At 42.1% G+C, this 12008-nt stretch overlaps 1 protein-coding gene across 1 annotated transcript in view; it reads right to left on the reverse strand.

The window, feature by feature from the left end:
• Window positions 1–12008, reverse strand: part of CUBN (cubilin) — a 149054-nt gene that overhangs the window by 90734 nt on the left and 46312 nt on the right. Inside the window, exon 28 of the mRNA XM_052803346.1 lies at window positions 807–966. Coding sequence (XP_052659306.1) covers window positions 807–966 — 160 coding nt within the window. The remainder of the gene's footprint in view (window positions 1–806; window positions 967–12008) is intronic.

A 12008-nucleotide genomic window follows, 5' to 3' on the forward strand; every position in this document is an offset into this window, starting at 1 on the left:
TGGTGTGAACTGATTAGGCAGACAGGGCAACTGTGGTGATTTAATTATTTTCAAGGTTGGATCGTCTTTGATGGGATGTACAATGGCACACAATTTAATCTTGTTACAGTCCAATATTACTGTTAAATAAGCAGAGTGAAAAAGTTGCATTTGTAGCCTTACTTAAGAAGAAACTGCAAACATAGTTTGCAGTTGTACAGTCATTAACAGATTTGTTTATAATTGGCGTGCATGCTTGCTTATTTAATGAGGCCCGTGACAGTCTTCGTGACATGCAAGAACAAGAGGAAAAACACCGAAAGCACATCCTGGCCTATGTTATTTCATGCAGAGAGGGGGGTGGGAGGCAGCTGGAAGTGAATGTGCTACCCAACAAAACAAGCACCACTAAAGAAAACTAGAGAGAAGTCTGCACAGAAAACACAAGTCTATAGGAATGGGGCAAACTGAGGGCTGAGTGTTTCCCATTAGAAACCCCAAGTCACCTACAGTTCCCCTGTAATACCATATATCTCCTGTTCAGTACAGAAATTCTACAGATGCCCATCATCCCTGTGCCTACTTGTGCAAATGAAAGCATGTTTCACTAACAGCCCTCAGTCTCTGATCAGGTGATCTTTGAAGGTGTACATGTGCAGAAGCATCCACTGGGAAAGCATTTGAGGAATTATGAGGAAATGCAATGTTTTTAGAGCTGTAATGGGTTATTTCTACTTAGCTGACTTTGGGTGGCATAAGCTGGGACTCCATTACACATACAGGGAAGAAGGAAACACACCTTCCCAGAGCAAATCTGGCTAACTTACCGTTAACATGCCACAGCATCTGGAACCCACTTCTAGCGTTCAGTCCATCAGAATAAAACACCACATGGAGGCTAGTCCCTGTAGTGGTCCCTGCCAGTGGAAGAGACTGTCCACAGAAAGTGCCTATCAGGTTGGACTGTACATCAGGTCCATCATAGAGCTGAAATGAAATAAAAAATATCCTAGTGAGCAAAAAGCAGCTTCCCAATTCTTAATGTTTTGTACAGGATGTCAAAGAAAAAGCAGTGAGACTTCTCGCACTGGCCATGTTTGCACAGCAATATGAGCTCTGGGGAGCGTGGAAAGATTTGGATGAAACGATGAGCAACTATAACTACAATATGTCTTTAAATCCGGCTGCACACTGTGTACAGTAGGAAGGTTTTGCTCTTTCTGTTTTGATGTGTATTGGGGGTTGCTGGGGAAGAAGATAAAGGGCAAATGGCAATGAACTGAAATAGAAAGAAAAAGGCAATGTCACGGGTCTGATTTGACCATGCATCTAACATGCTCAGTGCCTCCACACCCCTTGGTGACAACTCTGTTTACATCTTCATTTCTTTAAGACAGCACTCAGGTGATTGCAGGACTAACTGATCTTGTGATGGAGAAAACTAAGCAGTCAGCATCACCAGGGCCTCCCAGAGTACTGAGGACAAACTGAAAACCAAAAGCAAAGTAAATCCTCAAAAACCACAAGACAAACTTCACATGTGTTTATTTGTTGTTTCATGATCTTATGCTAGTGTCCTGCTTTGGAGGAGCAGTGGACTGAGCCATGCTTTCTGAAATTTTGTACTTAGAAACACTTTCTGTTTGATCTCCTAGTCATATTTTACATGATGGTATTTTGACAGTCAGTGTGTTGGCAGATGTAGCCAGCCTGAAAATCTTTCTGTTCCCCAAACATGCATGACAAATCTTCCATCCCACACTTAAAACATCATCAGGTAAAAAAAACCAAAACAAATAAAATGCTGAGGAAATATTCCTGTATTTAAAGCTTGACATCTGAAGTTAGTCATATACTCACATTTAAATGAAAACACTTAATACATGTTTTGATGGGGTTATAGTGGATGCTTAGAGCTTTTAAGCCTCTTTACATTAGTTGTCTCCAAACAGGTTTAAAGGGTCTTTCAAATTCTAGTTTTGTGCCTTTTTTCAAATCCAGTAAATCACACTGAATATGCATCTATATTCCTCATCAAATACCCCAATGCTCAGTGTCATTTTTCAGGGGTGAGCGGTATAATTTTTGCAAAGCTGGTAAAAATGAGACATTTTAGCTAAATTGCCTTTGACTGATGATATCAGATTGCCAGTTGTCAAGTTAGGAGTTGCTTTATTATTTCTACTGTTGTTACTAAGATTCTTAAAGTTTAGAAAAACAGCAACCCTTGTGCGTTGTTACCACTTTGCCACAGTTCATCCGATCTTCTGTTTCACAGAGCACATCTTCCTAACACAACCCAGCAAATCACTGGCACAGAAACCATGTCTGAACATTCTCATTGTGAATTTTTGGCATGCTTCCTTTCAGAATTTCAACAAAAACTTTTCTCTGTTCTGAAGCCATCACTGTAAAGTTCTCTCTGTGCAAAGAATCAAATCTATGATCTGTAGAAAAACAGCCAAGGTTTATTTATCTTTGCTCTCTATTCAAATCTCTTTTCCAAACATCTGATTCCACTAAGAATTCTCCTACACTCAACACCCATAGTATGGAAGTATGATATTACAGTAAATATTGATTAACCAAGTTAGCTACTAATTTTTGCATGTTTTCTAGCAGACTTACATATGGGAATGAGCAATTAAACCCTCAGCTTTTCTGTTCAAGATGTAGGTCTTGCAGAACCTTCAGAAATCTTGTGGTTGATTTAAGACATAGTTGGGGCCAAGAAATCTACTCAAAATGTTTCAAATTCTCAAGCAGACAGTCTAGTTTGAATGTCTTTTTTTAATAAAAAAGAAATTGGATGTTGTTCAGCCAGAAGTTAGGAGCAAATTGCAGGAATAATTCTGTGGTAATATTCCATGGCCTATTTTATGCCTGGTGACGATGAATCTTTTGGGATTTCAAACCTCTAATACAAAGAAAGGCCCAGAGCATGAGGAGAGTATTGGAACTTGAGAACTATCGCTCCATTTGGTATGATTTCTCTAGGCGAAAACAGAGAAGCCTGAAAGTTTCTAATTGCAGACCCATTGCTGGTAGTTCTTGCAAAGCCTTGATCAGATGTGTTTGATAATAGATATGAAATTGTCATAAAGATTAGATGTTAAGAAGTTGAACATCCATCTGTATCCTTTCCAAATGTAAAGCTTGAAGGACTGCCTGACAGACAGATGAGCTGTCCCATGCCCAGAGTTACAGTTATGACCTTCCTCCAAGCCAGGCTGAGCTTTACGCATTCTTTTATGGCTTAAGTTCAGCAAAATGAAACAAAATCAGATGCAATTAGATTTTTTAATAGTACTACTTCCTTTGACAGCTTTGTGGTATATACTGCTCATATTTCTGTGGCTTCAAGCCATGGAAATCTTACACCAAAAAAATATGAATGGTGAAGAATGAATCAATGTGGAGATCATGAATCTGTGCTCTGAATTGACGCAAAAACTATGTTAAGATACATATTCAACAATCAGCCATTAGCTTTAGTGATTACAAATGAAAAACCATTCTAAAGAACTATGGACTAAATCATACCCAGAAACTTTCAAATCAAAACAAAAAAACTAACCTTCATGAATCTCCTGCAACTTTGATTCATCAAGGGAGTGTTATTTTTATCTGAGACAGCGAATGTCACATTTCTATGTAATTTCCCCTGAAAACACTCTGTCAGTTTTTTGAGACACAAAGAATGGTTACTATGGCAATCCCTTCATGCCGCACTGCCCCGTGGGTCTGGTTCAGAGCAGAGTTTCGCAGGAAATTCGAGTGCCTGGCCAGCTGTAACTTATTGAGAGAGGCAGAACCGCGACTGCTAGAATTACAGTGGGGTTTTTCAAGATGTCTTTTATTTCTAAATGAAGGGAACAGCTGTGTGTTTTCACAGGGCATTTTGAACTTCTCAAACCACATTTTGCTCTCACATAAATACAGGCAAGTGAAACTGAAGCTGAACGCAGATCTCACAAGCCGCAATTTCTCTTCTGATCTTTGAGATAGTGTTTCTTGTCTAAGGGCCTGCTTTGTCAGCTGTGCTATCCTAACTGCTGCAAATCAAGGGAATGTTCTTCCCCAGGCTATATGAGGCAAGGTACTCCCTTGGACTGTGCAAGACAATTTAATTTTGGGGCAGATTTTTAGCAATTCTGGTACCACACTGACTCTAGGAACCGGGGATTGGGCTCCCTCCCAGTTCCTCATTGGGAAGAAAGTGCTTGCTCCCTTTCTGTGTAGATATTTGTTTTGTAGTTTATTTATTTGTTCAGACCTTTTACCCTCCATCAGAAAATCCAAGGGCTTTGTAATGATTTTGGCAGACACTCCAACAGGCAAAATATGCAAACAGCTGCAGCACATGTTCAGATCCTTAGCCTCCCCTCTTTAACTGAAGTAATTGCCCAGCAGCACCCAGAGCACTCCATTTCATCAGCCTGCACCCTGGCACTGGGCCCAGGCAGGGATGCAGTACATTCAGATGAATTATTAGGCATGGGCTCAATAACTGTTATGAGAAACTCCTTATCAGGCTGCCTAGGAGCAAGCATATAGGCTGACACAAAAGTAAGAAGGGGCGGTACTAGCTCTCTAAGGGCTGAATCAAGCGACAGGATTGCCCTGCAGTAAAGTGGCAGCTGAAAACCATCTGCTGTATATTGGAGTGGGGCTGGGACAGCAGGGCTAGCCAAGGCTGCAGGAAGGGTACAGCTTGGGTAGCTCTCCCGGAGGAGACACCATGCTCACCAGTATTACATTTTTGCTTTTCTGACTCTTCAGCCTGGAAATATGTTGCTGACACCAGTAACAATGCTCTGGAGGCCACAGCTGTTCACCTCTCTCTGGAGGAGCAAAGCAAAGCGGCGTGACCTGCGTCACAGAGAATCTCATCGCCAGAACTAGAGCAAGGGCTCAAGGACAGCTGACTGGAAAATGGAGTTTCCGCTGCATGGAAAGAAATAAAGATCTCAAACAAATGGGAGGAAAGAAACTTTGAATGTGTTCCATTTGGGCATACTCAAAGCAGGGATATTTTTCTAGCCGAGGACCTTGTCAAGCTTATTCATTCTTGCAAAGTGAGACTGGCAGGAGCCTTCCAGACAGGTAGTGGCACTCCATCTGTTCAGTTTTCCTGGCAGAAAACTGATTTTTTTTTTTTTAGGTCAAAATTTCAATTTTCACTTGGAGAACTTTATTTCTGTGAAAAGGCACATTTTTTCATCAGGAAAATCATTATAAAGGAAAACCCCCCAACCTAACCTGCTTTGGAAAAAAGCTGCATACATACACATACATTAGTTAGGGGTAACACATAGTCTCAGTCCAGAGATGACGGGGTCTCTAAAGATAAACTTTCAGTTTCATACAAGGGGAAAATCCATCCTATGAATACTGACAGTTCTCATTTTATTGTACTGTAAATAATTCTAGTATCAGATGTCATTATTTCATTATATGAGTAATTATATCAATAATTGCCTCAATTTGAGTCTTGAAACAATTTGTTTGCAGTCCAAAAGCCTTTTTACAGGGATCAGCAGCAACAGCCCTGGGCTGTATTTGCAGAACTCAGGAAAGGAGGTTGCACCTTGGATCAGACCAGCATATCTGCGAGTGTCCCACCCATTGCCAGAGACTCTAGGACACCCTCGAAGAGCTATTCTGACACACACAAGTATCCCATTCCTCTTAGAAGTGGGAAACCTGATGAGGGATTGTTTTGAATGATCTAAACACTAGAGGCAGTGATTACAGGTATCTGAGCAGCTCTTCCTGAATGGGTTGTTTTTTGGAAAGGAAATTTTGACGGCATCGCAACAAATATGTTACCAGAAAACAAAACCAAAAACCAGACAATATAATCATCATCCAAGTAACAGAATGCACTCCAAAGTGAGATCACCATTAATTGTTAAAGCAAGAACTAACACAAAATAATCCATTTCCAAGCAACACATTTCCTTCTAGAAGAACTAGAGTGTAAGCTTAAGAACCTGCAGGTCTGTCAGCCAGAGGAAAAAAAACCAAACAAACTGAAGCTCCAGGATGTGGCACATTGTCCTAGCTTAGCACCACAGGGACATAGTTTTCCTAGAAACAGACTTAAGACTTTGAGCGACTTACTGTGTGGAGCCTTGTTATTTCTGCACAAACAGGAGAACAAAATAAGGTTATGTTTTTGCCTGCATGATGAGAACTGTTTGCAATTGCTTCTAGAAAAAAGCCCTCCTTAAGAACTCATTCTAAATAATGTTTTAATATGATTATTTAGATAGGTTTATGCCCTAGATGACCTTTGATAAAACTCCTTGCTCTGACCACCATAGGCAACTTTCTCATCTCCACACAATGACACACTTTCACCAATTAACCATTTTATTCCATAGTACAATGGAGTTTGACATCGTGCATCACTAGACATATAGGCACACTGGTTAATCTCGCTGGGATTATCTAACATATGGAAATGTATAAATGTCTAGTTTTTTAATAGTAAGAATTGTATCTCAGTCTATGTTTTGTCTTGTAACCTGAGCCTGAAATACTCAGAGCCCTTTGAAAGTTTCAAGCAAAGTTAAATTCCACATTGGACTGCAGTGATATTTTTAAAAAAGAATTTTTCATCTCTTACATTACCACTTCTACCTTCTCAAAGAAAACAAGAATTTCTAACTACAGGCAAATCTGCTCATTCCTGTCTTTACAGGAAAGGTTTATTTCTGCAAATGATATAAAAGTAATAATTTTCTTTAGCAAGACTGGATTTATTATAAGAACGTAAGAAATGCAGTGTGTATCTTTGAAGGAAATTTTAAAATTGTTTTAGATATAAGAGTAGGAAACAACTGCTTTTTAAGAAAGGAGTGCCTAGGAGACATCCACCTAGTTGGTCAACCCCAAGATCTGCACTCAAAACCTTATTTGTTCAGCATGAGATTTTAAATCCCCAAGCCTGTGTTAGGAGAGCACCTGCACCTAATCGCCATGCTGTCTGGATGGAGAAGGTCTCAGCCACCTGCAACGGGGGAGTCCTGGATTCTCACCCATGCATGCCAGATGGAGCAGGCTGAGCTGAAAGCAAGGCAGTCCAGTGCAGGAGTGTGTCCAAAAAGCCTGCCTTTCAGCTAACCACTGTGAGTGCTTTGACCTCAAATCACGGCTCTATTGCCTGGGGCAAACCCAGGCTGCCCAGGTGTCCTGTTCCTGACCCCGTGCCTCTCCCTGAGGTACAGGCAGATATTTACTGTCATGGCCAGCATCCAGACAGGTCCTTGAAGTGTCTCTCCTGCCTTTGCTTACCAAGGGGCTGCTTGGGGATCCATGTCCTTGTGGCAGTGGGATCACACATGCCTGGTCACAAGGCTGTGGCTATTTTGGTAGAGTGCCTGCTTTCCTCAACGCCTCAGAAATTGAGGTGGCTCCTCTGCAGCAAGAATCCACTCGTGGTGGCGGGAGCAGGACTGCTTTTGAGCTTGGGACAGTAATATTTCCAAAGTTATTCTTCAGCAGAAAGCTGCTACTGTGGGAAAAGCTCCTTACAAAGAGATGGGGCTGTGCCTAGGGACACAGTAATTGGGGGGGATAGAGAAGGTGCGTCTGCCCTGAGAAGGCCAGGGCAGGTCTGAGCAGTTTGCAGCGCTGCTGACTTGCGTGCAGGGCTGAGTGCTGCTCCTTACGTGCTTTGCCAGCCCAGATGAACTGAACTGCCAGTGCAAGCAACATCACACTGACACCATCAGAGGCCAGAGAGGGCAGGATCCTCTCTGGGAATTCCCTCATTTTAGAAAATTTGCATCATGCATAACTATGGCAACTGAGGAAAGCTGCAGCTTGGTCTCGGCAAATGAAGGTGGGAGAAAAGGGAAATATTCCTGCCTCTTAGGCTTTCAAGAAAGCAAAACTGCCTGCTCATGGGGACAACAGGGAGGGGAGGGACAAAACCTTCCTCAAAGTCCAGTGTGGTTTTCTGGAGGCTTCCCTTTGATGAGGGGAAGCTTTGATCAATTCAGATGGGGTTTCTCCAGCCACCATGTAGTTTCATACCGTGATGCCTGCACTGAGTGGGATAAGCCACTTCATTGCACAGACAGTCTCACAGATGCTGGCCAGCCTTCCAGCAAAATTTGGAATATAGAAGAAGAACAGGAGAGAAAAATCCAGCTGCAACTAGATGAGTCCCAAATGCCCTTTCCCCAACAAGGGGCATGCACACTACCATCATATGGTAATATTTCACAGTCACTTCATTGTACAGTGCTTTTTTCCTGAAGGTACAGGCAAAGTCACATTGCTCTGAGCTGTCAGGGTGTGGAAAATGCTGAGTCCATGAAGGTCTGACTCATTTTGTGAGTCCAAGAACAGAGTCTGTGCTGGCTTCACTCGTGCTTCTTGTCATCTGAAGTTTCTGTAGGCAGCATGCAACCCTTTCATCACTGACAAATTTAGCTGTCTTGAGGCGTGGGGGTACTTGTGTGCATTTGTAAGTCTGCTTCTAAGTAACCTTTCAAAGAGCAAAGCCAAAGTGTACTTTGATTCTGGCAGTGCAGGCAATTGGGAAAACAAAAATCTGAGCCCTGAGCCAGTCTTGTCTAGGGTGGGCAGCTTTTTGGCCCAACAGTCTCCTTCTGAGTATCCAGATCTCTCACTGAAAAATCAGTGCAAGGGCTAAGATTTCCATGTGTACCAATGGTGAGGCCTGCCATAGAAACCCAAGGAGAATTGTCGCCTTTATCCTTACAGTCTTGCACTGAAGGACTTCTTGTGGAGGCCCATAAACCCCTGAAGGAATTCAGGGATGGGCTGGCGTACTGCCAGCTTGCATGGTAATACTTTAATGGATACCACTGCAGTCTGGCCAGCAGGCTGTAATTTGATGTCTGTGTGCAGAACGTGGATGGATATATTTAATATATCATCTGCTTCCCCAGGGTGATGTACTACTGGTGACATTTTGTAAATCAATGCATGGCCATAAGCAAAGCCATTCTCTGTGCTTGGAGAATTCCTGCAGCACTTTAAAAAGACACACTCATAAATAAAATGTAATAATGTTAATGTCCTAGTATGTTTTAAGCATATTTACTAATTACAAGTACAAAAGGGAATGAAACCAGAAACAGGGTAAGCTTTTTTTTCTATGATAAGCTAATAAAAAAAGAGGATGACCAGCTGAGTGCAAGCGACAATTATCTAATGCAGTATTCCCTGATGGACAAAAAGTATATTATGGCACACCCCTGGAAAGTTACTGTGGTTTAAAAAAGAAAAAAAAAAGGATTTATCATGTTACTACCAGAAGGAAATGAAACAGTTCTCAGGAGCAGTTGCCATATTAGTTACCGTACTGATTTGATAATATCCCACATATAAGGGTGCGATGGTATTTTAACCACTCTGAGCCTAATTGCTGAAAGAGTCTGGACTGCTTAAGTACACTGGCAGTAAGCAAGCAAGGAAGTCCTTTATTCCAAAGAGGAATTCTGACCTGCCCTGCAGAAGAAGGAAGGCTACTGTTGTTTTCAGGCAGTTGTTTGCCCCCATAAGATGTTCTTTTGCATTAACCCAATGATAATTCCATCTTTGCTACTAGACTAATGTGCTACACAGACCAAAGGGGTGAGACTCAAACAGAGAGCTCTGAAACTTGTGTTGGTGCATGACACAGTTTTACTATCTGCTTATCAGGCTGGTGGCATCTTGCAAAAGGCTGGGGAAGGTCTTCCCTGTACTTATTAAAAGCAGATGCTAAACTGACTGGACTTCAAGTGACAGTTGTACTTTCTGAGCAGAGGAACATAGAGGGAGATTGTCACTGAAGGACAGAAAGATTAGTGGTTTTCAAATGACATTTTTCTAAGATAAGAAAGGAGTACATTTCAATCCTACTGCCCGACTCTGATCTTCAGGGCAATAACATGACATTCTCCTTACTTATAAAATAGCTTTGCCTCTGTGGATATTATGTTCTGTCATACTAAATAAGAAGGTAATTCATCATTAAAGATGGGGAGTTAAATATATGCCTGTTCAGCTAATAACCTGGTGAATGTAGAGGAAGGAATGACATTTCTATGTCATTGTCTGCAATACCTCACTGGCTACAGCCTGATGACTCCTCTAGAAAGACTAATGTTAGGTTATTAAGCCAAGCCACAGCACGGAATATAATTTAAAGACCATCCAATCTAATTACAGTTAGTGCAGCATCACTAGGAAACAGTCTGTTATTTGGTATGCCTTGTATCATATCATTGCCACTTCTGTACATGTCTTTATCAGAAGATATTCATCTCATATTCTTGAAAACTTCGCTGTAAAACTCCTTCCAAAATGTCACACATCCTGTGAGCATTACTAGCCATGAGCCAACATCCTCTGGCAGGCCATGAAACGCTGCATGCTGCTCATTTGTTGAGAAAATGCTCATATGAGATTCATGCTAGAGACTGACATTATAAAAAAATGCAGTTTTGCCTCCGTCCCACACTGTCCCTTCTCAGTTTCTGGTACCTATGCACAGGGGCAAAAAATTGCCACCAAATCAGAAGAACAGGGCTTTTTCCTTCCTACTTGACACAGGTATAAAGAGTTGTACATGCTGAAGTGGTGGAGATGCAGGCCCTGCCCAGGCCAGATGGAGTCAGAGTCACCCAAGGCTCCCTGTGGAGAAGGAATGCTCACCATGAGTAACACCAGGCAGCTGCTGCAAACAGCGGTCTGGCTTACAAGAAGCATCCCATGGTCAAAGGAGAAAAGGAACTAGTTAATGCAATACATGGCTGACTTCTCACTGTACAGCTATGACTGCATTTCAGTCTGAGACAGCTACGCACTGTACTTGCATTTACTTGTACTCTTTGGACATCTATCTTTTTCTTTGTCCTGTATTTGAAACAGTTATTTGCTCTAAGTGATGATAATATCTTTGGTAACTGACAAATGCTAGGAATACCTGTGTGTAGAAACTTTTGGTTTTGTCATTATTCTACATATTTAATTTCTGACTCATATGTGGACTAAGTCAGGGAGAAAATAGCAAATTAATATATTCTGTGTATATCAGACTGAATTAGTCACAAGGCAAAATGCTCTTCTTGTATACTACACGTGGGTTTGGGTCAGAAATGTAAGTCAGTCAGTCAGTCATAATTAATCACGAAACTGAAGAACACCCCCTCTTCCAGTATGGAGGCTGGGACCAAAACCAGAATGTCCAGCAGGCCAGGTCCAGCAGTAGTCAGGAATGCAGCTTGCCCAGCCTAGCTGTCCCTACCCCACCAAGCACCATGATTTTCTCCTTTAAGAATTCAGAAAGATTTCAAAAAAATCAGAGCTCTATTTTGAGACATATGCAATGTCACAAAAATATGTCCACATGCATTAAATCTGCATCTCTCACTGACTTTTAAAACCAGCTCTGCTATTTTGTTTTTTTTGCAACTGCCATTTCTTGATTGTACTCTGCTCAGACAGGTCAGGTCTCTGCCATAACACCTCTGCAACATTTAATCTTGTCCTTCTCCATCACATATCACTTTCTTTTACGCCCTCTACCACCACCACCACTGTGATCATCACCTAATCCAACCTAACAACTAACTCTTGTACTTCCCATCCCCAGCCTCTCAGCAAGTAGCAGCAAATATTGTCACCAAGCCTGCCATCTGCTAGCTGCCATGGAGCACCAGGCTGCTACTGTCAGGGCTGCCACAGAGCTAAGAAGACAAATAGAGTGTTGCTGCCTGCTGCAAAGGGCTGAGGTGGGAGACATGCTGCCACCAAACACAAAAGGAGATAGGAAAAGGGGCACCTAAAAGCTCCTGGGGAAAAAGAGCACCTGATCAGCACCAGTGGCCACTCCGGTTTGTGAGTGCAGCTACATGGAAACTGAGCAGCAGCTTCCCATTTCCTCCAAGAAAACAGTGAAGGGCTCTGGCACATGGTCCACACACCACGCACTTGGACTACAGTGAACAGGATTATACCTCTATTTTGCCAGTGTTACACTCAGCCAGGGCATCAGAGCT

This window comes from Harpia harpyja, chromosome 1 (genome assembly GCF_026419915.1).
Source record: "Harpia harpyja isolate bHarHar1 chromosome 1, bHarHar1 primary haplotype, whole genome shotgun sequence".
NCBI lineage: Eukaryota > Metazoa > Chordata > Aves > Accipitriformes > Accipitridae > Harpia > Harpia harpyja.